This window comes from Trypanosoma brucei, chromosome 8 (genome assembly GCF_000210295.1).
Source record: "Trypanosoma brucei gambiense DAL972 chromosome 8, complete sequence".
Lineage (NCBI taxonomy): Eukaryota > Euglenozoa > Kinetoplastea > Trypanosomatida > Trypanosomatidae > Trypanosoma > Trypanosoma brucei.
The window spans coordinates 185,463-211,085 of record NC_026741.1 but is presented as its reverse complement, the minus strand read 5'-3'; the positions used below and the strand labels follow the sequence as shown (position 1 = coordinate 211,085).

General features: G+C 49.3%; 8 protein-coding genes across 8 annotated transcripts; all 8 read left to right on the top strand.

Moving 5' to 3' along the window:
* Positions 1-358: 358 nt before the first annotated feature.
* Positions 359-2,575, top strand: TbgDal_VIII630 (malonyl-CoA decarboxylase, mitochondrial precursor, putative; the record flags this gene model as incomplete). The annotated part of the gene is made up of 1 exon (XM_011777087.1): positions 359-2,575. One exon carries the CDS (start codon positions 359-361, stop codon positions 2,573-2,575), a length of 2,217 nt encoding a protein of 738 aa, XP_011775389.1.
* A 943-nt stretch (positions 2,576-3,518) lies between these two features.
* Positions 3,519-11,480, top strand: TbgDal_VIII620 (hypothetical protein, conserved; the record flags this gene model as incomplete). The annotated part of the gene is made up of 1 exon (XM_011777086.1): positions 3,519-11,480. One exon carries the CDS (start codon positions 3,519-3,521, stop codon positions 11,478-11,480), a length of 7,962 nt encoding a protein of 2,653 aa, XP_011775388.1.
* Positions 11,481-13,351: 1,871 nt separating this feature from the next.
* Positions 13,352-13,786, top strand: TbgDal_VIII615 (hypothetical protein, conserved; the record flags this gene model as incomplete). The annotated part of the gene is made up of 1 exon (XM_011777085.1): positions 13,352-13,786. One exon carries the CDS (start codon positions 13,352-13,354, stop codon positions 13,784-13,786), a length of 435 nt encoding a protein of 144 aa, XP_011775387.1.
* Positions 13,787-14,580: 794 nt separating this feature from the next.
* TbgDal_VIII610 (chaperone protein DNAj, putative) lies at positions 14,581-15,462 on the top strand (the record flags this gene model as incomplete). Its single annotated transcript, XM_011777084.1, has 1 exon — positions 14,581-15,462. The coding sequence occupies one exon, from the start codon at positions 14,581-14,583 to the stop codon at positions 15,460-15,462; it is 882 nt and encodes a 293-aa protein (XP_011775386.1).
* Positions 15,463-16,708: 1,246 nt separating this feature from the next.
* TbgDal_VIII600 (fructose-6-phosphate2-kinase, putative) lies at positions 16,709-18,817 on the top strand (the record flags this gene model as incomplete). The annotated part of the gene is made up of 1 exon (XM_011777083.1): positions 16,709-18,817. One exon carries the CDS (start codon positions 16,709-16,711, stop codon positions 18,815-18,817), a length of 2,109 nt encoding a protein of 702 aa, XP_011775385.1.
* Positions 18,818-20,011: 1,194 nt separating this feature from the next.
* Positions 20,012-21,484, top strand: TbgDal_VIII590 (chaperone protein DNAj, putative; the record flags this gene model as incomplete). Its single annotated transcript, XM_011777082.1, has 1 exon — positions 20,012-21,484. One exon carries the CDS (start codon positions 20,012-20,014, stop codon positions 21,482-21,484), a length of 1,473 nt encoding a protein of 490 aa, XP_011775384.1.
* A 753-nt stretch (positions 21,485-22,237) lies between these two features.
* Positions 22,238-23,011, top strand: TbgDal_VIII580 (T. brucei spp.-specific protein; the record flags this gene model as incomplete). Its single annotated transcript, XM_011777081.1, has 1 exon — positions 22,238-23,011. One exon carries the CDS (start codon positions 22,238-22,240, stop codon positions 23,009-23,011), a length of 774 nt encoding a protein of 257 aa, XP_011775383.1.
* Positions 23,012-24,473: 1,462 nt separating this feature from the next.
* On the top strand, positions 24,474-25,433 carry TbgDal_VIII570 (RNA-binding protein, putative; the record flags this gene model as incomplete). Its single annotated transcript, XM_011777080.1, has 1 exon — positions 24,474-25,433. One exon carries the CDS (start codon positions 24,474-24,476, stop codon positions 25,431-25,433), a length of 960 nt encoding a protein of 319 aa, XP_011775382.1.
* Between the last annotated feature and the right edge of the window lie 190 nt (positions 25,434-25,623).

Below are 25,623 nucleotides of genomic sequence, written 5' to 3'. Positions count from 1 at the left end.
TGTTATGCGACGTGTGTGCCTTCTTTTACTTGCTAGTTGGTTCCTTATTTTTGTTTTGAATCTCTTATCGTTATCTTCGCATTGTCGTACAAGTTGGGATCTGTTTGTTTATGTAACTTTTATCTTTTCTTTCCGCCTTATTTTGTTTGGAGTGGCAACATGGCCTTTCTACCCGGCATGCCAGTTTTGAGAGAATATCTGCCGGAAGGAACGGAAGAGAGTAGGTTCAAAGAGCTGCGGGAACCGACCACCAGCACACACAAAAGGCTGGGCAATCTTTTTTTTTTTTTAATTAGGGGGAGCAAGTGCACAGCGTACCGAAGTCACTGCTGCCGAAAGGGGTGACTAAAACAAAACTATGTTGACCTTAGTCCGGCGCCCTTATTGCTCCAGGCGTATGAGGTTCCCTTTTCACTTAGACAACATATCATGGGTGTCACATCGGTACAACGCAACGGATGTCACACTACAACTGTCAGAGGACCGACTGGCGAACTGGTGTCGGAGGCTTTGGGCCTTAGCGCAGGGTGGTGGTGATGATGGTTCGGCAGTTCCCGCAAGTAATGGAACGACAAAGTCGGGGTCGGTATTCAGTGGTCGGGACCCTCATACTGAATTTACGCTTGTTGAGGAAATGAAATCTGTTTTGGTTGGAGAGAAAGGGCGGCTACCGCCATCTGTTGTGTCTGCCGTGTGGGATGTATACGAGTCTATCATTCCTCCCAGCACGCTGTTCGACTTGAGTGAGACCATATCTCCCAACCAAGAAGATGCGTTTTTCAGTTTCGTTGCTCTGCTGATGGAGCTTGACGTCGATATCGTAGAGGTACAAGCAGCGGTGGCGCAGCTTAACAATACCATTCAAAATATCGAGGACCTCAACGCTCAATCGGGTCAATTTATCGCTGGTGGATGTTCTGCGACCGTGTCAGCGGAAAGTTGCTTTAGGGAAGAGAACCGCAGCGGTGTGGGTGCTGCTGTTTTGTCCTCCAAGCTTGTTAAGGCTAAGAACAATTTGCTTCGGCAATGCGTTGCTGCACTACATGCGGGTTCTCCTGTGTATTACATGTGGTTTAAGCAATCTGCTTCTGTGGAGCGTGGAGTGCGCAGACTGATGGATTTGCGTCGATGTGTAATGTATTTTCAAAAGAGGTGCCATTGCCAGGTGGCACAGCTTCAGGCCGAGTTGAAGCGTCAACATGAGCGCCAGTCGTCGCGTCAAGTAATCGATTCACCTCCAAACAGTGGTCCACTGACTACGAATAGAGAGCTTGAACTTTGGCTCCTCCGTCAGCATCATGTCTCATCTATTGACGTGTCGCTGGAGTACCTTTTCGGCGATTTTTTCTCGAAGCAGTGGCTTGTTATGGAGGAACTCACGTGGCGTACTACCCCACCTCTTCTGCTTGAGAAGGTGATGGCCGCCGAAAGCGTTCATCCCTTTGTTGGGGGTCTTGTGGATATGAAGCAGCGGTTGCAGCCTGCGAAAAATAGACACATCTTCGCGTTTTTTCACCCGGCGGTTGTGGAGGAACCCCTAATTGCTGTACAAGTGGCCCTTACGCGTGGTATTGCCCGCTCCGTCGACATTATTTTAGGTCGTCCCCACCCTCCAAGCGTTCAGGAGCGCCAAAGCGACCAATTGGGGGCTGCCAATGGTGAGGTGGCCGATGCTTGTTCAGGGGCACGAAAGCATGATCCTGTAGAGGACGTAGACACTTCCATGTTTTACAGTATCAACTCAGTGCAGTCAGCACTACGTGGTGTTAACCTTGGAAATATGCTCATCAAACGTGTAGTGCGGGAAATTGAAGCACGACTCAACGGCGAGCGTCATTGTGCCGGCCTCTCACCTATTACCACATTTTCCACAATTTCTCCCGTCCCTGGGTACTTAAGATGGTTGGTTGGAGAGGTGGCAAAGCTTCAGCAACAGGTGGAAATGCGCAGCGGAAGCATTTCGTTGTGTTCTTCCTCGAAAAAATTTGCGCAGCCTCGAATTTTCGGAGAATGCTCGAAACCCAAGGCGGCGGAGCTTTTTTCAATACTTCGCGGCGCCGTCCTCGGTTTGTCACATCACAGAGGGAGGGGTTGTGGGCACTTTATTTCACGACTTCACTACCACCTACGTGAGGGGAATGAAGATGCTGCTAACCTTGTCACCATGCAGTATCTGTTGGCTCTTTTTGGGTCCCCTGAGGAGGATGGCACCGGTGAGAGCGGTGCCCCCGGCAAAGCAGATGAGGATGTCATTTCACCATGGTGGAATGATAGTGAGTTTACACGTACCGTTGAGAAACCGCTTCTCCGCTCGGTAGCGCACTATTTGTATAAGGAGAAGCACCGTAATCGTATTATCGATCCGGTAGGGAACTTTCATATATCGAACGGGGCCACCATGTTCCGACTGAATTTTCTTGCCAACTGCACTGCGGATGGTAGCAGACAGAGTGCCACTGTAATGGTGAATTACCTCTACGAACCCGCTTGTGTGGATGAGCGTGTAAAGGCCTATGGGATGCAACGAAGTGTGCCTATTGGGGATGATGTTATTCGACTCCTCAACATATCCTAACGTATTTTTTCTGCTTCTTGCTTGCATGCGACATGCTTTTTTCCTCCTTTTTGGGGGCATGCACGCATATGTGTGTTTGGTAACAATCTCATGTTTGATGGACATATGTCTTTCTTATAGTTACATGAATCGCCGTTCTCAACACTTGTTTGATGTGCGTACCTTTTCGGTGCTTATTTCATCTTGTTTCGGAGGCGGGTGGGTGGGAAGCTAACCCTCCTTTGTGAAGCCATGGAGGGAGGAGGAGGGGAACAAGGACTTGGTATGTGACGATTAGTCTTCCCGTTCTTTTTGAACTGACCCTCTTTTTGGATTAGTGTTTTCTCTTTCCTTTCCGAGCGAGGTGAACTTCTTCCTTCCTTCACCTTTTCTATTTCGTATGTTATTTCTTTCTAATTTCCTGCATTACTTTACCATTTGTTTGCCCACTCGTTTCGTTTGTTATCTTTTTTGTTTCAACTCGGCCAATGTGCGTGCTCCACTTCCGTTAACCAGGCTATTCCCGCTTGGATTGGCCGAGTGCAGCGCTTAAATTTTTTATTTGCTATGTGAGTGCGTACATAAAGTGAAACTGAGCACCGGAGTGAGTGTGGCACGATGGGTTGTGAACCTCTAGCCTGCTAGAGAGAAGTTCGAAAAGTTTTATCTGGACTGCTGTTATTACGTTCTTTTCCAATGCTACTTAGGTGTGCAGTGGTAATCAAGTGAGTTATGGAGGAGTTTTTTTTTTTAGTCGTGTTGCTTTATCGGTTAAAAAAAATTCCCAAGTCATTGTTATTATCGTGCCTTCTTCAAACGCATTTTGTTTTGTTGTTTCCTTATTGCCACCTCTATTTCACATTCTTTATTGCCTTCTGTAGGTGGCAGAGATTATTCGTGTGACCTTCGCTGTTCCCCGTGGCATTAAGGTTACATTCACCGCCAAAAAAAAAAAGGAAATAACATGTCTACATTAACTGGTTCCGCTGGGCCCAATTCAGCTCGCGGCAGCACTGTAGGAGTTTCACTGGACTTCGAAGTAAACGCCGCAGCAAGTCATGGCGATGACGAGGCAGAGACGAAGTCCTGCTTCGCAGAATTTTCTTCCCCTGCAGCCGACACCAAGTTGGCTGAGGAGGGGGAGTCGATTAGCCGTGCACCTGCGAGTCCTTCAGGGTCACATGCTGTGCGTAACCGAAGCGTTTCGGTGCCTTTCGTGAGTTTCACAGACGCCGATGAACAACCGAAGGACGGCTTGTGGTCGTCCAAGTCGCTGGTGCCTCCCTTAAAGCGGCGCCCCAAGCAATCACGCATCACTAGAAAGTCCTTTCGTTCCCTCGGTGCTTACCGCAATCCTTCCACCCTGTCGGTATTAGATTTAGCGACAACAGACCTCGACAAGCTGAAGTTGTCATTCGTGGCCCACGCTGCCATTCTTAATCACGGGGACCTGAATGACATGCAGAAGCTGGTTAATCACGTCGAGAGGGAGATGCGGTATGGTGAGCAGCATTTGGATAGATCCCATCGTGGGCGGCAGGGGTCGAAGGCCCCATCTTACCAAGCATCTGTGAGGAGCGAAGACGACGGTGCGAACGCTGATGGTGGAACGGATCGGGCCTGGCAGAGTTTAGACGACCAATCGTCATCGGATGTTTCCGTTGAGGAGTCAGTCAAGAGTATGATGGATGTTCCTTCGCAAACGAAGGCAATGTTGTGTACTTGGATATATGATCGTTACGTTCAGCAGAGGATTTTTGAGCTGAGGGCTAAGCGAAAGGCCCGCCCGAATGATACTTTCACTGCAGTGGTATCGAGACAGTTTCCTGACGCCGGAACAAAGGAACTCATGGTAAACTTACGCAATGCACCGAAACCGAGGAACATGCGGGATCTTGACTTGCACGACGGGATCGGCAGCTGCTTAAATGAGGCAGGTGAGAAAGTCGGACACACACACTTAGTTACAGATGCCGATAACCTTGTACTACCGCTTCCGGTTTTTGTGTACGTGCTGAGCAGGGCCTTGTTTCGTTTGCACTACCTTGACCGCTTTCCCGCGGAAGCATTCAGCGTGAAGTCTCAGCAAACAAATCAGGGTGCCAGTTGTGCCGGAGGCTCAACACCGAGGACAGAGGTTAGCCTTTCGGTTGTCATGGGAGACTCTGGAAGTAATTCACTTCACAATGTTTCTCCTCTGGTGTCACCTCGTTACGAAGCCCTCCACTCTCTTCTTCAGGAGGCTGTTTCTCTCCTGGAAGAGTGCCGGCGGGTTGCAATGCAGGGCTTTGATATATTTGATACAGAGCAGAAGGGGGTTATTAGTTGGTCGGTCTTTACAGATGCTCTTACGGAATGCATGGAAGAAAAGCTCCGCGGGTTGTGTGATCAGGACTGCGGTGAGGATAGTGAACGCAGTGGCGTGGCAGTGTTTGACGATTGTGTGGTAGAACCCTTTCCATCAATGTTGCGGCGCTTAGGTTATGTTCGTGCGGTAACGAAGGTCCGTCACAACCCTGCTGCTGTACTCGTGGAAGGAACAAATGACTTTGCGGTGTGTGATAGTTCATACCATGGGCTTATTCAGCGGAAGCTGTTGGTACGGTCGTCGGAAATGCTTCTTATGCATTGTCATGGGGCAACCGACGCGTGGGACCCCGAACGATGGGACATCCACGCTGGCACAGGGGAAAACAATAAGGAGCAGGAAAAGTTTACCAAGGGGTACGTGCTCTACGAGGATGGACGCTTGCAGGACGGCGGGGGAAAGCAGTCGTTGTTGTTTACTCTGCAGCGGAAGCAGAAGAAAGAGCAGGGTCTGTCAGAAGAGGAGGAAGACGAACGAAAGAAGGAGGAAAAGCGAACTGACCAGAACAATTATCGGAACAAACCCACTATTGAATGCTGCATGGAGGTAAAAGACGTTGGGCCCAATTTGCCCAAGACTATTATCACCCTAACGAATGATCTTATCATTCGTTTCTACAACATGGATCAGCATATCTGGGTGGTTCCCGAGAGTCTGACGATGAATGTGAAGGAGACGATCTGCGCCATGGACTGGTGTGCAGCGGCGGCTGATGAAAACCTACCGTTAAAGGGTTTCCTTTTCGTTGGGACACGGTCAGGAAAGGTAATTAAACTGGATCTACAGGCAATTCTCCGACGCATGATCTCAGCACAGACCTCAACAAGTGATATTATGACTACTGGTATTGTGGCTGCCTCAACTGTTCGTGATCGCTTCGAAAGGCGCGTTGTGCAGGAGCAAAAAATTCACTCGGAGGTTGTCACATCCGTATGCCTCACAGCGTCTGATATGCTTCTAACCTCTAGCTTAGACGGTGCTATCGTTCTTAGCCGAGCGAGTACTATGACACTTGTACGCTCATTTCGATTGGAAACTGGTGGAGGAGTGCGACTTGCGTATATCACACCGACGGGTAACGCCATTGTGACATTGAGTTCCTCTAACCGTGTTTCACTATGGGGGACGTCGCACCAAAGTTCTCGTGTAGACTTTTACGACCCCATATCTCCCCATTACTTCCAAATTGCATCATTTATAGTTGATGAGAGCCTCGAGCAACTAACGACCGTTGACACGAGTGGCCACATAAAGGTGTGGAGTCTGAGGACCGCTCTCGTCAAGTTTTCGTTTTATGCTGTTTCGGAAGAATGCATGAACTCTTTGGGATTTTTGTCGGAGGAAAACATGGGACCTAATAATGGTTTTAGGCTCTTCGATGTTGATGATACAGGCAATAAACGTTTGAGAGTTGCTGGGGACACCGGTTCCCGGGCACTGGCCGCGATCTTGCAAACGTCATTCGCAAAGCTAGAGGATGACCAGAAGAGAAGAAGTCTTCACCCCATTCGCACGGTTGCATACGATTCCTACACGAGGCGTCTGTTTGTTTCGGGGGCCAAAAATAATTTGGTGTGTGTGTTCATCAGTGGTTCAGTTGCGATGAAAACACATTCCTCGCCGCCATTGTACGTGGGTATGTGTGAGCGAAACCGGTGGCTTGTGAGCGTGAGCCCCACAGATTGTCGCGTGTGGGATTGCCAGAGTAGCAAACTTGTGGTTGGTTTCAAGGTGAATAACCCAGAGTTTCTCATGGCCCGTTTGGCTCTCACATTCGCGTCACGTTCGAATTTGCCCACGGATGCACAACTCGCAAACGCCGCTGCCGATTTGGAACGCTATAAGTTGGATGAATGCAAGCAGCCACTTCCCACAATAAATGATGTTATCCGTGTCGCGACTGAACGGGCCGATTTGGCTCGTCGGGAGAACAGCCGTGCGATGGTCGCCCAGAAACACGAGGCGTCCACCGCCCGCGATGCCGGCGGTGGTTCCCGACCTTCGCCGGAGTCAAACCACCAAACCGCTCGCGGTCTTCCAACTCCACGATTCGCCGCAGCCGCCGCGGCAGGAGCAGACAACTCAGGCGAAGATGATGTTTCGTCAAAGCAGATGGCCACGCATAGGGTCATTTGCGCTCACGTAGATGCACAAGAGCGGTTCGTTTTTTATGCCCTGGGAAGCGGGGATGTTCGTATGCACCGAATAAAGAGTGGTCAATTGGTGAAAACGCTGTTGACTATGTCCCCTTCTACAGAGCTCATCTACGCTGCTGTGCTCCAGTGCCGTCACATGTATACGTATACTAGAAACCCCGGCGAAAATCGACACAACCAGGACTGTGATGATGTGAAGTCACCAGATGGTTACGTTGGGGCTCACGTAGGCGTTCATGATGTCGCCTTTGTCCTGCAACGTCTCCTCCGGGAGGGCCACAAACTTCCGTTAGAGAGATCGAAAACTTCTTCAGTTCACCGTGAAGTAGTCGGGATGATGACCCCTCGTAACTCTCATGAGTTGTGTGTCGTGTACGTTGATGGAGTTATCCGTTTCTTCCCGCTTCTAGGCAGTAGTGTGCACGCGCATCGCATCATCATTCCCGAGTTTCTTGTGAGTAAGGCCCTTTCATATTTACGGATGGAGAACACGTTGATGAGGAAAGAAGCAGCCAACAGAAGTGGCCGTACAACTAGATGCACCGAGAGTGAGGCAGCCGAGGCATATCGTAACGTAATGGTGGAGGCCGACGCAGTTAGTTTTATCACTGTTAGCCATGCGTTAAACCTTGTATGTCTCGTGCAAGTTAACGGTCGTGTCTCTCTGATGGGAATGGGCTCCGCCGTCGGAATGGCCCTGCAAGTGTTTTATGTTGCTAGTGAGGTGTCTACTATTTCGTTTCTTGGCGGATATCCCTGCCTGGTTGTGGGAGAGGTACAGGGAACTGTTGGTTTCTACCTCCTGAAGGGTGCTTCCTTTTTGGACCTCTTTGATAACTTCTACAAGGCTTTGTTGTTATATCGGCGGCAGCAACAAGCCAGTTTGCATGAGCCATCCGTGGAACTTTTTAATGTTGACAAGTTGACGGAATCGAGTGTGGAGAGCACTAACCAGCATGGTCTAAACTCCACTCCCTGTGTATGGTGGTTCCGTGTTCCCGGTGCCCCGACGACGCTTCACTTTGACCCACATTGTTGCTCACTGTACGTTGGTACGCAGCAGGGCTTCGTCACATCGTATTTGGTGCGAAATCTAATAGTTGCTGCGAACCTTCACCCTGCTTCTTTATCTGGAAGATCGCCCAGCTTGATGTCCCGCGGCAGAATGTCTGTACAAGGTCAAAGCGGCAGCGCAGAGGTGGAGTTGTGTAATGTTTTGCTGGTGTTCTTTAACCTGACGCCTGACCGTGTGATGAGGACCATAAATAGGCAGCGCAACGATCTCGCATTCCTAAATCGCCGTCGACGGAGTTTGGTGAGCGGCTCCGCTGCAACGGTACAACCGACTGCAACGGATGATTCCACAGATGAAGGCAATGCGCCCTCCGTACCGAAGCCCGTGAGTTCTAGCAGATCCACCAGCTTGGGGACCCTGAGGTTACCCAAGGGATCTTCAAACCCTGAACTTGATGGGCAGTCGGAAAGGCCACAGACAGCGGTGCCGTTGCAGTCGTGGCGACCATCGCTTTTGTGGATCTATGATTCCTGTCGATCGCTGTTTCATCCACACCCGACCTCAACGTCCACGTTCCGGGGCCCATCGGAACCGACGTTTTCCTTGTTGGACCTTGCAACCGTAACTCTCTCGGATCTTTTATTGGGGGCGGCAATTCTGCACTATGTGCTACAGCTCATGCAAACACAACGAAGCGGCCAACCATCGTCCACGGATTATGGAGCAATGGATGGAGACCAAACAACAAAGTGTGCTGCGATGATAAATTCGCAGGATTTGCGACACATTCGTCAGTGCATTTTGGAGGAGCTTCACCACCGAAAAAGCATGTTTGAAGAAATCAATAGCTCGCACCCCACTTCCACGAATCGGGTCTCGAATTGCCACATTGAGGAGTTTGTCGAAACGATTGCGGCGTCGGGTGAGTTAGAGGAAGGACCGGCCCCGATAACAGGGGACTGGGTGGAGCTTCTATTCCGTCGTCACGCCGTGAACACCGTGTCCAGCTCTCCTCTCACCCTGTTGTCCATGGAAGCCATAATCGAGCGGGCACGGCGCGAGCGTCGTGAGCGCGTGAGAATACTGATGAAGTATGTTGACGAGAGGCGTCTTCTCGCGAGGGGGGGAACTGACCACCGAGAGGGTGGTGCATCGTCCCGATGGCAGCATAAATCCATCTCCGTCAACTGGAACGCTTTTCTCGAAGGAGCCCCACCTGACTGCATTACCGAGGCGTTACGTCGCTGCCACGAAGGCGCGAGCCGTGACGAGGAAGTGTTTTTTTCAGAAGATAATAACGCAGTGCAGTGTATTACAACGCGACGCAATGGCGTCCTGTACGTGGGGAGCGCGGACGGGTCGGTTAGTGTGTGGACACCCTACGCGTGTGCGCGTCTTCAGGAGTTTTCACCATGTAACCCATTGGACGCTGGTATTCGGCGGATCGGTGAGTTTGTGAAGACCCAATTCACGAAGCAGTGGAAGAGTGCGGAAAATCTACGACAACGTAAAGCTTATGCCAGTGGGACTAATAAACAGAAGCTCCACGAAGCAATGATGCGCAATATTACGTTGAAGTACAGGGTGGCGTTGTTAAAGCAAGGTGCCAAAAGAGGTGGTGGCTCTGGCGTTTACAACTCACCAGGCGGGGGAAACTCTAGTGGCGCTGATGGTAGAAAGCAAGCATCACCGCGGCGGGCCATGTCACATGTGGGATTTCAGTCCCTGGGCAGTATGCCCACAACCCTACATAATGAGATGCAAAACTTGATTAAGAAACCGAAGGAATTGCTCATGGCTGCACTACCGATCGATGAGTCAGAAATGGATTCGAAAGGTATCATTATGGAGGACCTTTACTTCTTGCCGATGCAAATGTCTGTTTTGTCAGAGCTTGAGGATCTTGACGGGAAGGCCTATGCAGCGGCTGTCGATCTTTCCGTTGCGCGCCTCTTGAGGGATGTTTGCTGTTCGGATGGCCAAGGCCTGGATCCCTTTCCGAGTGCGCGGTACAGTGGTGTGTTGGATAGAGTTAAACTAAATGCTGATGAGAGTCAAACGTTTGCCGGTGCAGGGCCGCCGCTATCTGCTACCGACGTAAAGCGAGGTGGAGAGGCTGAGTCAGCCATTGATACAAGTATCTCTTTTTTTATCTCTTCGCACGAGAAGCACATGACCTCGTTTTATGTAGAAGCCAAGAGGAAGCTGGACGATGGAGAGTACACGTCTCAGCATGGTAATTCGTTGAGCCGGACGGGGCACAGTGTTACATTCATTTCCCTTCATAGCAAATTACAACGCCCCCCGTTTAGTTTTTCTCGAACTCAGGATGCCAAGGAATCACTTCCTAGCACTCCTGATGGGGAAACAGCTGTTACCGCCTCCTTACCGCAGTTCGCGCAGGCTGGCGTTGTGGGGCGTCCGGGTGTCATCGTCGTCGCCCTCTCAGAGCGCCGCGAGGGGCAACTAAATCCGCAGTTCGAGTTTGACTTGCCGCAGTTGGCTGCGAACTCTCAATGGATCGCGTTAGAGGAGGCATTGAAGCTTTACATCAACAGCAGTGACGGCGCGTTAACCATGGATTCGTTTCAGTGTGTTAGTATTTCACCGAGCCCCTACTTGGGACGGGGGCAGAGAGTAGGTGATGTAAGTCGTGGGAGTGTGCAAGTGCCTCCGATAGCAGGCATCTTGCCCTCAATCCTCACGAAGGAAACCCCCTTGCGATGTGGTGATATGGGTAAAGGAGTAACCACATTAGCTGACCCTCTGCTCGTCATGAGCCCTAGTAATGTTGAAGAAGATTTAGGGTTACTGCAGTCGGAAGGGGAACCCCAACACTTAGACCGAACGCGGTTGAGGAGAGGCAGTTCACAGTATCTGAACGCAAACGCTAACGAAAATACGGCGATAGGCAAGCGCTGCAGTTTCTTTTTTACGGAGACTCACGATTTACGAAGCCCAACCAAAACGCCTTCTGCTATCTCAACCACAGCCATTGGAGGAAAATGGTCAGAGGCACATCTCAAACCATTCCACGAAGTGGAGTCGCGCCGTCCCCGCCCCCACTTGGACGACGTTGCCGAGAGCGGGCGCGGTAGTATGCACCCCACGATGAACATACGTTGGACGCTGGAGAGCAAACAACAAAATCAGCGAGCCAAGTTGTCGCGAACGGGTCGCACAGTTCTAACGCCACCAAGAAGTACCAGGGACAGTCGCCCCCGCAATTATCAACAGCCGTTAAGAGCAAATGGAACTACCACTTTGGGGAATGAGTGGGGAGTGAACCCTCAGGGATTTGAAAAGGAGGGTAATTCAAATGCTGTCGATGGTCGTGCGGGTGTGACCTCGCCGAACCCCCGTATCCCGCAACCTTGCCGTCCTTAGCGGATTTCACGTGTGTGTGTATGTATGTGTGAGTGAATTCCATTATTAGATTGTGTGAATTTATATGGTTTTGGTGGGGTGCTGTTTTATCGTTTAGGGTTCTTTTTATTTCTTTTCCACCGTTGTTTCGTCGCCCCCGCAATTGTTGGGGGGTAGAAGTGTTGACTCAGGAACGTGATGAGGAGTGACGGGTTGAGTTTATAACCGCTTCAAGAAAGGCGCAGTGCAGGTGAGGGTAATGCTTGTTCACTGCAAATGAGTGCCGAGAACCGTAGCTGACGGGTGCTGGCTTTCGGAGCACCCGTCAGTTACGGTTCACAAGTGAAGTACCGGGTGATTTGTTGTACCGTAGTGAGACAGAAGTGTTGGGAAAAGTGCACGTAACAAGTAGGAAGAGGAAAAATAATGTACTCTGAAGCATTGTTGTTGCCACTATCGTTGAATTGTAGATATGAGGATTGAGATGTGGGGAAGGCGGTGGAACATCAAATAGTTCGAGACCAGTCTACAGCCTTATGTGCGTGTGCTTATTTCCTTTCAGTGTTATTGCGTCATCCGGTGCGGTGTATCATTTTGGCATTACTTTTTTTCCCCTCCCGTTTACCCCCCCTAGGAGCTTTGATTTTTCCTTTTCTTTCACATTAATTTAGACGTCATGGGGGAGATGCGCATGTGCGCATGGATAGATGGGGTAGGATAGGGATGAAGAGATTAAGTATCACAGCGATAAAATTATAAGTTGGGGCGTTCGTCGCCCGTTTGGTTGAACTGTGTTTTTCCTTTTTTTTCTTTGCTTTTTGATCTGTTTGTTCGCTTTTACATGTCTCATTGACCCTCTTTGTACGTGTGTGTGTGTGTGTGTGTGTGTGTGTGGTTGTTTGTTTGCGTGAAGGGCGCTGTTGTGTTGGGGCCTATTTCTTTGGTTCTCGAGTGTAGCAGTAGACAAGGTTGTGTCTATTGTGTTGTTCATGTACATATGAAGATAAAGACACTAGACAAATGTGTTTGTTGTGGTTTGTCACGTAATGCAGGTGTGTTCCACATTTTTATTTTACTTTCCTTTTTGGTGGTCCGCTTTCACTTGTGCTAAAAGGAGCGAATGAGTGCGCTGCTGAATTAAGAGGCGAAGGATTGCTGGGGGGGGGTGGGTGGGTGGGAGTACACGTGTGCATATGTGCATTCCCGCATGGTTGATATCTTCGCACGAAATGTTGTTATGCGGAGATGTAAGTGGCACTGGTTCTCTTTTTCGTTGTTGTCTTCCTCTTAGTTGCAGTCCGTGTGTGCACCTGTATATGTATTTTTTTTTGCCGTTTTCCATAAGCATGTTTCATTCCGTGACGTATTCGACTTGGCATGTGTTTCTGTTCCACTTTGATGCGGAGTTACTTCCCTTTCTCGTACACTGTTCAGTGTTCGTATTTTACTCGCTGGATCGCTCCCTGTGCTTCATACGACTCTAAACGTTATTGATTCTTAGCTTTCCTTCCCTTTCCCTTTCCGTTTCCTCTTTATTTTTCTTTTTTTTTTAAAATTCTTTTCTAAATCTTAATTTATTACTTCACTAAACACATCAGGCTCACCGAAGGGGGAAAAAAAATAATCAGTCAAGTAAACACTAAAAAGCAGTTGTCCTATACATATTTCGAGTAGAAACAGTGTCACTAGCGGCGATAGTGGTGATAACACTGGTGTGTGGAAAAGAGGAACAAAGAGCACCTTTTATTTTATCTCAGTTAATTTTACCCCACAGTACTCAATATTCGCCCCAGTTACTAGCAATACAGTTACGATCTAAGCAAAGCAAGAATACAAAAAGGTGAAAATTAAGGGAGAAAAAGGAAAGAAAAAAGGGAAGGTGCTCTTTTGTCATGTCTTCGTCTCGGCAATTGGGCACCCACCAGGCGGAAGGAACACAACAGACGCAAGTTGCTTTTATTCCGCGCCGAGAGGTGACACTTCATTTGCGTCCCGCCCCCTCATCGGCTTCCCGGGACCGACACATCTCTTGGGAAGCTAACGTAAAGGATAACCAAAACCAACGCGTAAGTAAGAGTTGCTGCATTTTCCACAAAAAGAAACTCTTTGGTGAGAGCAGCAGTGATGATGACAGCACTAGTAGTAGTTGTAGTGATCAGGATGACAGCTGCCACGGTTGTGCAAACAACAATGAGGCGAAGCAAAATGGTGAAGCCTGCGGTGATGGTGAGGGTGGCGCGGGAGCTCAGGGGTCATGCGGTAGCCGTCGCAAAAAGCGTCCACCGTGCACGAGAGAACATTGTTATTGTGGAACTCGGTTTCACTGAGTCGCTTCGCAAAGGGGGAAGGGCTTACACGCTTGCATCAGTGGAACACGCATACTTGTGTGTACCTGTGGGAAAGGCTGTGCAACCCTAGTTTGTTTTTATTTGATTTCTTTGCATCAAGGATATGTGGGTGTAGTCAGTTTATGCAGTCGGGGTCTTTTCGGGATGAACCCGCAGTTTTAGGCACTTATGCCCCTCATTTGCATTTTTGTGAGGCGAATCCCAACGGTACAAGCGTTGTGCGCGGTGGTCGGATGTTTCTCCGATTTCTGCAAATCGATAAATCTGTGTGACTCCGCATATAAACATATATATTTATTTATCGATGTAGATGTGTATGTATGTGTGCTAACGGTTGGTCGCTTCCGCTGCAGCAGTGGAAGCCCAACTTCCCTATTAACGTCCTTTGTTCGTTTATTTTCGTTTTTTTTTAAATATATAGTGAGGGGCAGACATAATTGCAAATGAGTGCTTACACACACCCTTCTTTCTTTTCTCTTTCCTCGGCCAAACCAGAGCTTGTCTACCCCTATCTGACAGTGATGCTTTGTTAGTCTCCATCCTCTCCTTCACACATGTTAGGTGTGAATGGGCATTCCGTCAACGAGGTCTTTTGTTATTCAGCAGTTTTTTCTACCTCTCCTACCTGCCTGTTTTGTTACCATCACGCCTAGCTGCCTCACCGTAGCGGTAGCAAGTGGAGATTAATTACGAAGGAAGACGTTGAAGTGTTCTAGCGGCGGCGTGGGTAAACGGAGGGAGGGAGGGAGGGGGAAGGAGAGAACCTTGTGAGTATGCGGACAGAGGGCCTCCGCAGGGCTCTCATAAGCGATGTTGCTGCTCGCTGGTATGTCTTCCAACGTCGTTTTCTCTCAACATCGACCGCTCATTTGGTAGAGGAAATTAGACAGGCGCTACGAGTCCTTTCACTCTCCGATAGTGCCAGTGACGCCGAGGTAAGGGATCGCTTTCAATCATTGGCTAAGAGTAACCATCCTGATGTCTTGCAAGGTGGCACCGAGGAGTCGTCAGTTGCCGAGGACAAAATGCGCCGCGGGGTAGAGGCGTATAAGTTGCTGCGCCGGTTCACTGAGGCGGAACGACATGCCCTTTTAAAGCAAAGAGTACAGCAGGAAGAGGAAACAGAGCGAGGGCGGAGAGTATACCAAGGTGTGGTTGGCCGAAAGGGCGGAGGGAGCAGAGCTACATTTGAGTTCAACAAATTTGAGCAGCGTCGGCGTGAGATGAGGAACGAGGCCCCACCGTGGAAGGTGGACAACCACCCACCAAGAAATCAAAGGCGGTCCTTTTTGTTTTATGTTTTAGGTGGCGCGGCAACGGACGCACGAGTCTCCGCTGCTGAAATACTCCGCGAGTACAGGCGTACAGGTCACCTGGCTGGTGGTCGATTTAGGGACTGTTGTGCTGGCAGTTTTGGGTCTCGTGCACCATCGGGGTTGTTTGGTGCCAATGCTGACGAATGGGCGAGGACCAGGCAGCGGGCAGAGCGGGCGCAGGTTGTCAGTGCGGCGTTTGGCCGCCATATAGTCGCTGGTGTTTTTGCCGTCACCGTCTTTTTGCTTATTTGTATGATTTTTGTGGCAGTGAAGAAACAGTACGCCGCGCGGGGCCTCTACACCAGTTCTGAGTCTTTTGCCAAACGTGAATTGAGGTGAAGGTCTGTGGTTTTAAGTGCGCTATTTTGCTGTTGGGTCTGTCGTGTATTCATTAACCCCTGGTTCACCTCCGAGTGGGAATCATTGCGTCGAGATTTCCCCCCCTCTTTTCTGTAACCTGTTGGGTATGCTTACTGACACCTACCCATGGTTATAATCGCCCGGCAGTGTTGGTCGTAATAGACATCGGAAATGGTGGGATGGCGGTACGAGTGGTTGAAGGGACATCAGTGTGTAACCCTCTGTCCTCGTTCAACTTATATCGATAATGTTGCACCGCATATGAGTGCGCGCGCACACGCACATATACAGATACACACATATATATATATATATATATATATATGCATGGATTGTGTTTGAGTCTTTTTTTTCCTTATCGCTCGTTGATGTGGCCCCTACGGGGCGTTTTATCCGTTATTTGTTACCGCTTTAATATACATGTATACATATGCATATATGTATGCACTCGTTTTTTTGTGGTCACCTTTTTACCTGAACAGTGACCCAATTACAAATGCGAAATTTAGTGGCGCTGCTACCGTTGTCGCTACTTCCGCTGGAAAGGAGTTTAAACCGTCCTCTGACGCGTTTCACAATCTCAGATGTGATCATTTATTATTACTGTTGTTTTGCTTTACTCGTGAGTGCTCATAAGGAAGCAGTGAGAGCGTGATAATCATTATCACTATAATACAAGGGAGTATATCATCAAAGAACAAAGCAGTTTTAGTGACGAGGGTCAGTCAGAAATATATTCAAAGATTAAGAAAGTGTGGGAAAGACGGATACCTCAAGGGAGAAGAGAAGACAAGGGAAATCTACCGGCAGCATTTGCAGTAAGGACAGCAGAAGCGCAACGAAGGAAAGGAGGACCCATTAGTCCGTTGGACTCCAGGAGTACAGGTTTGCTTCCGTAACTATTCTTTCCGGTATACATACATACGCATAAATAATCATATCTTACATACGTACGAGATTTATCTTTTCGCGCGACACTCAGGTCCACTTTTCTTTCGGGATTATTGTATCATTGGTGTCCCCGCAGGACAAGGCAGATACACCACAAGGTCTCGGCGCAACGAAAAGGAGAAACAGTTGGTAAAATAGACGTTTCTCTTTTTGAAGCAAAAGAGGGAGTGTGGGGGAGGGTGAAAACAACAACAACAACGAAGCAGAGGCTGTAGGCGGGGTGCAGCTACTGCTGCGGTGCCAAAAGTCGGTTATAGCCGGATTTAATTGACATATGACGGAGGCTCCTAAGCCCCAGACAACTTCTGAGGCCGAGGTGCTGATGGAGTTGAGTGAGCGCAATGCCATGAACAAGGGTAACAGATATAGTCGCGGAGGTTGTTGCAGTGAGGTCGATGCCTCGTGTCCGTTGGATGCGTCACAGCGCATGTTGGTTGTGAAAAAATTGCTTCACGGCCCTATTCGCCCCTTTCACAAGTGGAAATGGCGAAAGATTAACTTGCAGAGGAGGGCAGAAATAGCTAAAACGTCCGCCCACACTGTGGTCGGGGTCTCCGGTGAACAAAACGGTGAAGAACCGGGGGTGGATCGTGGGGATGCGGACACGGTCTCCAAGTCTATTGCTTCCCTTCATTCTCCCGCGGTGGACTTTCAAAACGACGTTGATTTGTGTGTCGGAGAGGGCTCACATGTTGCAGGTGCATCACAGGTCAGCTCCACCCCTCTTTACTCACCCGCTGTTAGCGCTTCCCCACCACTGGACAACTATACCGGACCGTTATCTTACCAGGGCCCAGTACACTTTGATGATAAGACACATTCCTATACGGCTACGTTGTGTGTCATCATGGTGGGTTTACCAGCACGCGGTAAAACGTTTCTTGCGCACAAGGTTTGCCGACTACTGGGGTGGCATGGTCACCGTGCAAAGGTTCTAAACGTTCAGGTTGCTTGGCGACGGTTGCTGATGAATTACTATAACGGGCAAGGAGATGAATCACGGTCTGAACGGAGCGGGCTGAAGGAAAAGGACCAGGTTTACGTTCGGGCGGAGCACTTCCATGCGCTTGTAAGTGATTCGAACAGCGTTGAGCGGAGGCTCTACCGTTGCGTTCTGCAGCAGTATGCTCATGACGCCCAGAACTTCTACGCCGAAGGCGGTGAAGTGCTTGTGCTCAATGATGACTTCCCTACGGAAGAGTTGCGTGACGAGGCCGAAGGTCTATTTTCCCCACTTTGTACACAGACGTTCTTCGTAGAGGTGGTGCGAAGCAACAAATTTAACAAAACATTTGATGAATTTAAGGTGAGGGATGTAATGGAATATCACTCAAGTGTAAAACTGAACGATGCAAAAAGAGATTTTGAGCGGCGTGTGGATTACCTGAAGAGTGTGTACACGTCTGTTGGCGCTGCTTCATGCTGTGCGAACCAGTCGAACTCGAAAACTGGCGACAATAGTGCTTGCACCATGTTGGAGGAGAACGTTGCTAAGCAGAGGGGCACCAAGCGGTACGTGAAGGTAAATAACTTCCACGAAGTGGAGGTGTGTGGTGTGATGGGATACATCGCTAGTCGCATTGTTTCGTTTGTTATGAACGTCACTCAACTGAAGGTTCAACACCCTATTTACTTTGTTCGTAATGGTATGTCTGTTTACCATTGCGAGGATCGAATCGGTGGTGACTCGCCGCTTTCTCCAGAGGGAGAGCAGGATACTATTGAGTTGCTTGAGTTTGTTGCTTCCTTGACGCAGTACGTGGAGCAAGAGAGGAATGATACAGATTCCTGCGTTTGCGAAACTGCGCATACGGTTGGTGATGGAGATGGTCGGGTGCGGGAAGGGAGTGGAACGTGTGCAAGCACCGATACTCATAATGCTTACGGGTTTCCCGACAGCCCGCAACGTGTCGTGATATGGACGAGTCAACTTTATCGCGCAATTCAAACCGTAGAGAAGTGTGAGCAGTTGCTTGGGATTAAGACAACACGGTGCCACAGCCTAAACGAATTGTATGCCGGTGTCTGCGAGAACTTGACGCAAGCTGAACTTCGTGAGCAGTGCCCACTGATGCAGGAGCTCCGCAATTGCAACAAATTTAGCTTTCGTTATCCCAAGGGTGAAAGCTACAAGGACCTTGTACAACGCCTTGAGCCCGTCATCATGGAACTTGAGAACACAGACCGCGTTGTTGTTATTGTTGCGCACCGTGCTGTGTTACGCGCCCTACTGACGTACTTTGGGAGTATTTCTGCAGAGAGTTGCATGTGGTTGGATGTACCGTATCGTACCGTGTGGAAGTGTACATACGATAGCAAAGGGATGACTTCGCTGGAGGAACTGCGTTTTGACGAGCAGGATGAAGCTGCACCGGTGGAATGAGGCCAAAGATGGAAAGACGATCATAGACGAGTGAAGCAAACGGGATGGGTGATGAGACACTGCTTCATCCTATATTCGCGGCATGACCTTCTGTTATTTGAAGCCATAAGTTTTTTTCTTTTTTCCTTTCCCCCCCCCCACTTCTCTTGGTTGAGAGTGAAAGCCCTTCGACACACTGCGGGCATATGCGATATATATATATATATATATATACATTATCTTTTCCAACCAAGCGTGAACCAGCCGACACGGGCTGCGTTCACAACGGTCTTATGAGTGGTTTCCCCCCTTCCATTCTTCTATCACTCTCCTTTCAAGAAAAAAAGAAGGAAAAAACGTGTGCAGTTGTAGTTCTGTTTTTATTTTTAAATGTTAGTCTCAGAGGCGGTATGTTTTTTTAATTATCTGTATTTGAAGTATCGCTGTTGCTGACGGATCTGACGGGCGGTTAAGCGCCTACCCTCCATTTTTGATCCCTTTTTCGTCCATTCCTCACTTTTAGCCTCTTTTTATTTCCACTATATTTTCCCGGTTTTTGGTTACCTCACCGTGAACAATATCATGTGCGCAGCGCGGTGTGCATTATCCGAAGCATATCCACCCGTAAAGCGGGGTGTTTGGCCGCTTTTTATTTTATTGTTTCCGCAGACTCACTAGGAGTTGTGTCGGAAATGGGGACAAGTGAGGTAGTGGCACATACCCGGTGTGGTGGGGGGAACGGCTCGGAGTGTGGGCATTCATCATATTTATTCATGGTTGGTTATATGTTGCTTGCTTCCTTTTAATCCATTTGTTTTATTCCTTTTTTGTAACCTTTCCGGTTACGGAAGGGGATTTGAAGTTACTCTTCACTATCAATTCCCTTTCTTCCCAGGAGTCCTGGCACAGTTGGATATATTCGTGTATGGTGCAAGGTGTAAACTACAGTGAAGAGTGCTGTGTAGCACTTGTATCATTATCACTGTTGTTATTGTTGCTATTATCCTCATTTTCCATTTTCCCCCTCCTTCCTCTGTTTTCCATCGTGTGCGACAGGTACAGTGATTCGGTGTAGGAAGATACGCCACGATTATCGAGTTGCAAGTAAGGGTTGAGAGCAGGAGTAGGGAGAAAGAGACGTGGGAAAAGAAGGAAAAAGAGAGGAAGGAAAAGGAATTGAGGATAGTGGGAGCTGTTAGAAGAAACGCAACGAAAATGAGTTATGGCAAGTGGGCTGGCGTCTGTTCGCCACATTTTCTTATGAGTCATGTAACTATGTGTCGGAGGGTAGCGCATATCTTGTTGAGGGGGCCTCCGTGCTCTCCACAGCGCAGTCGAAGCGACACCGAGTCGCCATTTGGATATGTTGAGACTTTAGTGTCACGGCCACGTGCATATGCTCGCAGCACGCCACTAATGACTTCTGCCGCGCTCCTTCGCTCAGGCTTGACGGCTCGAACTGGCATTCGCTTCGCAACTCTACCGCCTGCATGGCCGCAGGTGACCTCGCGTCGTTTTGCATCGGCTGGGCAACGTGCCCCGACATATGACGAAGTGAGGGATGCATGCTCCGTGCTAGGGGTTGATGTGGATAGTGACCCAAAACATTTGAAGAAGATTTACCGTGGCCTCGTCCAGAAGCACCACCCTGACGCCGGTGGTGATGCGGCCGCAATGAGCCGCATAACCGTGGCATATAATCGGTTAAAGGATCTTTCCAAGCTAGAGCGGGAGCAATTCAAGGCTCAGCAAGCGACTTATCGAGGCGGTAGTTACCACTACAGTAGCCGCGCAGGTAGCAGTGGTAATGGAACTCCTTCTTACGATACCTCTGGTCGGTACGCCGCGCAGGGTTCGCACGATGCAGGCACCAGTTACGATTATCGCGGCGCTTCGAACGCAGACTATTTCAAGCAGACCGCTAACCCCCGGCGAGGCTTCTATACGTACAAGCAAAGTGACCGTAGCTTCACAGATAATCCCTTCTCGACCTCGAACCCCTTTTCGATGCACGCTCAGGTACGACGGGCATGGAACATGCCGATGAGTTCCATTCTTCTTCGTGCCATTGTAGCTTACCTCGGCATATGTGTACTTTTCCTTCTGGCGTACAGGCGGTATCGTGATTGGATGCATGACGATGGGTGGAAGATGGCGGAGAGTTTCGCGCGGCACGAACGTCTTGCGGAGTTGCAGCGACTGCGCCAAGAAATGAACGACCGAATTCAGTCCAGTCGCGAGGCCGCCGCTGCCGAGCGTCTTGATGCTCAGCGGTACTCGCTTGCGAGGGGTTTCGGCGGCCAAAGCGGCACCGATTACAACGTTGTCACCACTTCCAAGGAACGGGAGGTGCGTGCTCTGGAGCGAGCACGACGGCAGCGTATTGAGAACAATACGATAGCAAGGGGCTGGCCTTTCATCCCTGAGGAAAAAGGGCGGCTAGTCGTCCGGGCGCACCATCCGCCAGGGGTTGTCTTCTTTGAGCCGAGCCGGAGGGAGGAACAACTGCGGCAGCTGACTAGTATGCAGAGAGGCCGCGCGTGGAGTGATGCTAATCAGAGCCTCGCGGAGGGAGCTGCTGTGAATCCCCAGAGTGTTGTAAGTGACGAGCTCAATGCTGTTCGGGCCATAAGGACCATTCTTAATGGCATACACGACGGCGGACAAGCTGAGAACCGGGTGTTGTAACAACTTGTTTGTGTGTATGTGACATCCAATAGAAGCAAGTGAAGTGTGTCGCTGCGGGCGCAATGGAGGCCCGTATCCAGGAAGAGTCACATATAGATGGTGTCTGAATGTTGCATTTATGAGGTGGCGTCCGTTACTCACACACTCTCTTTTTAGTTGCTAAGAGCAGCATCATGGTAATCGCGTTGTCGTGTTGGGAAGTTACTTCTTTTGCCTTTTCTGCTTTTAAATTACTTCAATTTTTTTGTTTTCGCGCCGGGGCAGTGCGTTTCATACCAACCTTCTTGCCATTACTGCATCATTCTTCTCAGGCCATTTTTTTTTTCTATTTTCCTGTCGTCTGTTCCAATAACCGGAATAAATGTGCGGTGCACTTAGGTAACCGAACTTTCATCTAAATGATCGACCGCAACGGTTTGTACAAGTGGCAGTGCATTCAAGCCAAGGGGTTTCCCGCTTTCTCCTCCATTCTACACTTTTTCTTTATTAGCGGCACTATTTTATTTGGTTTCCCTTCATTTTTTGAAATGAGGCGTCAGCACCCTTGTTGCACATATTTTCCCTTTTCTTTTCTCTTTGACTGTTGTAGGTGAGTCCTTCACCCATTTTCCAGTACCTTGTGGCTATCTCTTCTGAGGGGTTCTAAACGACCTGCTGAGGGCTCGCGTGGTGCAGGAAGTGGATTGCTGACGTAGCGGAAAGGTGCTGTCACCAATCTTGCGTTTTCTTGTGTAGTCTTGTCTCGTGATTTATATGAGTCAACGACAGTTACAGGGTGAAAGTGCGATGAAACGGCCTTCGTGGTCGATGTCATGCCGGTCTCCAGCTTTTGATACGATTAAAGATAGAATCAGTTGGGTGGGGCAAAAGATAGCGTCACCAACAAAAGTAGTTACTGCCGCTTCAAAGAATTTCACAGCGGGTTCTCCCATGATTTCCAACGATGCTGATTTCTCGGGTGCTGCGGATGAAACTCCTGCTGAATGTTGTGGCCGACTAAAGATAGATGCGATGGAGGAAGATTTTTTCTTGGATGTGGGATGGGGCCCGTGCCGCAGCCTAACCGTGTCACCTGTGGTGTCTAATCCGGAGGACAGTAATGATGAGACAGACGAAATGTGGGCACGCCGATACGTGTGTGAGCGACGACCCCTAAAGAAACGAGCGAGTGAAAGGGCGCGAGAACACCACTTAAATTCCTCTGCGATGGGTGTTTTGTTTTGTCATCCTACTGCGATGAAGCGATTCCACACGGGAGTGAGGGACGTTCAACCCAATGGCAGTAGTTACGCTGGTGGTACCTCGAATGGGAAGTGCGACCACAGTTTTGAGGAGGTGGCAGATGCAGAGGGAAGTGATTGTGGTAGTTTTTCAGAGGCTAAGGTCCAGTTCGGCAGTGGCACTGCTTTCAGTTTTACCAGCGGTGACGTAAGCGCTGGGCGTGCTATAGCTTTAGAGATGATGGAGGAAGATGAGAAGATACGGTCGTGTGTTAACTCACAGCAACCAAACCGTGGGAGACGGTAGGGCAGCGTCTATTGTTTTCTTTTTGGTGTGTGAGTTATCCATTTGCTTCTCTCATGGTTGTATCGATTGGTTGATTTATTCTTTTTCTGCTGCTGCGCACCCTCGAACCACAGACAGGGTTACCGTTGGCGGATTATTCTTCTTGCTTGGCCTCCCTCCCGTTCCGTCTCCCATGTAGTCGTACGACTTCACTGGGCAGAGGTGTTGTGCCCCAGTTTATCTCGACACCTCCTCCATTTTCAAACCTTTTCCCCCGTTTCCTCGCAGGGCGGCTTTCGGGGTTCGAGGTGACTTGGGCTGAAAAGTGGGTGATCCACCCGCCAGGAGGGAGAGAATGTGTGTGGGAGGAAGAACAAAAAAGTAAAGAAGCACTTTCATAGAGGGGGAAAAAGTGAGCGTAATCAGTAACAGACAAGGCCCGCTGTAGCCGTGCGGAAGTGTCTCTCAGGACGGGCAGCGATGCCTGGCATACTGCCTTTATGTACGCTAACAGAGCCATTTCGAGCACGCTTCAGCTTCAGTGTTTGGAGTCTGTGGTGTGTTGTCTTGGTGCAACTTGCCTACATGTTTTTTTTTTGGTCCCTTATCGCTTATTGTGGCAGGCACAACGGTGTGCTTTTGGAGGTTCCGCAAGCTATGCCTTTTATTTTGACTTCTTCTGTATTTGACTTTTTTTTCATTTTAAAAAAATCTTGTCACTCATTTCCTGTTTTATTATGTGAAGTTGCTGTTGAAACCTAATGGGCAGTCGGCTGAGGAGCCCCCTTCTCTCTAACATCCCCCTTTCGTACACGTACATATATTCACATATGTTTTTATTTATCTATTTTAATATTGTTTTAGGTGAACAGTCGTGTTTTTGTGACTGTCTTCTTTGTCGTCAAGCCCTCTTTTACATCTTTACAACAGTGCAGTAATCGCCAAACTGCTTTTGGAGGAACTCACTGACACACAACGCAAATTCTCTTCTATTTTCACCCATTGCGGCAGTTTCAAGCAAAAGAAACAACGAAGGAAGTGAGGACGCGATTGAAGTCAAGAAAAATATCTTTACGTGTTGGCTACGTAACTTCAAGGAAGAAAAAGCATTGCGCATTGGAGAAGGTCAGAACAAACTTACCGGCATCACGCAGGAAATACAACGAAAAAAGAACCTCAGGTTGGGTGTTTTTAAGGTGCTGTCGGTTTCCTCACGGTTGTGTTCGTGTGCAACAACAACTTCAACGACAAAAAGCTAAATATAAAATATAGGACACGGAAAGTGAGAGAACTCCCGCAAGTCGCCAGCGATTCGCCCTAAATATCCGTCGAGAGCCGCGTCACACACACTAGAACAACATACCAGTTGCTGAAGTGGTAGTGTTCAGGTGAGTAGAACAAAGCACACGGAACGGATCGCTAGTGAGGAGGAAGCAAGTAACAGATCTTCCCATTTATTTGTAGCCAGAAGACGCAGAAGAGGATGAGCGCGGGTGATCCAACTGTTCCACCCGAGGAGGAGGCCATCAGCGCCGAAAAATGTACTCGTTTTTTCATTGGTGGACTTCACAGACAAATAACCCCTCAGGATGTGGAGGAATACTTCTCTAACTTTGGTGATGTGATGACCTTCATTCTAAAGCGAGATCCCAGTGGAAACTCTCGCGGTTTCGGATGGGTGGTATTCAACTCACCACCGACCGGTGTCCAACGGCCAGAGCCTCACTATCTGAAGGGTGTTAAACTCACTGTAGAGCCGGCGTTGGCAAATGTTAGGACAGACAGAGTCAGAAGGGTCCCAGGTGGTGGCTCTTCCATCCCCGGCCGTCGCCGCGAGCGCTCGCTTTCTGATTCATCTTCTGTTTCTTCGAGAAACTCCTCTTTGTCCACTGGTGATCCACGTGACGGTGTCCGTCGCCCGCGTCTTTACGACCGCCACGTGGAAGGTTCACGCCTTCCCGCTTTTGGAGCGGTTGCTTCGCGTCTCCCGCCATTGCCGTCCGAGGCATTTGTACAACCTCCTCAGATTCAGGCAACTACATTTGAGTTAGCAGCTCCAGCACCCAGCAGAGACGCACCAGCAGCATCCGCGAGTGAGACGTATTTGTGTATTCCCTTGTCGTTATGCCCTCCTGAGTTTTCGAATGACCCTCGTACGTTTTGCGCCAAACTGGACCAGAGCCGTGTTGGTGGCCTTAGTATTATTCCTTCACCATCCATTGCTCAGGTGGGGCCTGCGCCTCACTCTGTTCCAATCCCTCAGGGCCTTCCAGGAGGTGCGGTGATGGTGCCCCAACATTCTCGCAGCCAACCAGTGAGATCAGGAGGAGGAGGAGGAGGGGGAAGACATCCCAAAAGCAGCGGTAGTCACCACTCAATACCTCCACCGTTACCACAACCAGCACCTCCAAACTATGATTCCGTGATGCGTCACAATTCATAGTTCCAATCGGTCTGTAGGTAAAGTGGATGACAAAGTTGATGGTTAAGATTCATCTGTGGTCACTGTCCATTTCATTTCAAACTATCTCTTGTTCGTTATTGGTGAGTAAGCCGACATGAGGGCATTTTCTAAGTTCCTGGATGGCTGCCATTTCTACCATTTGAATGGACAAATGGATTATTATGGGGAT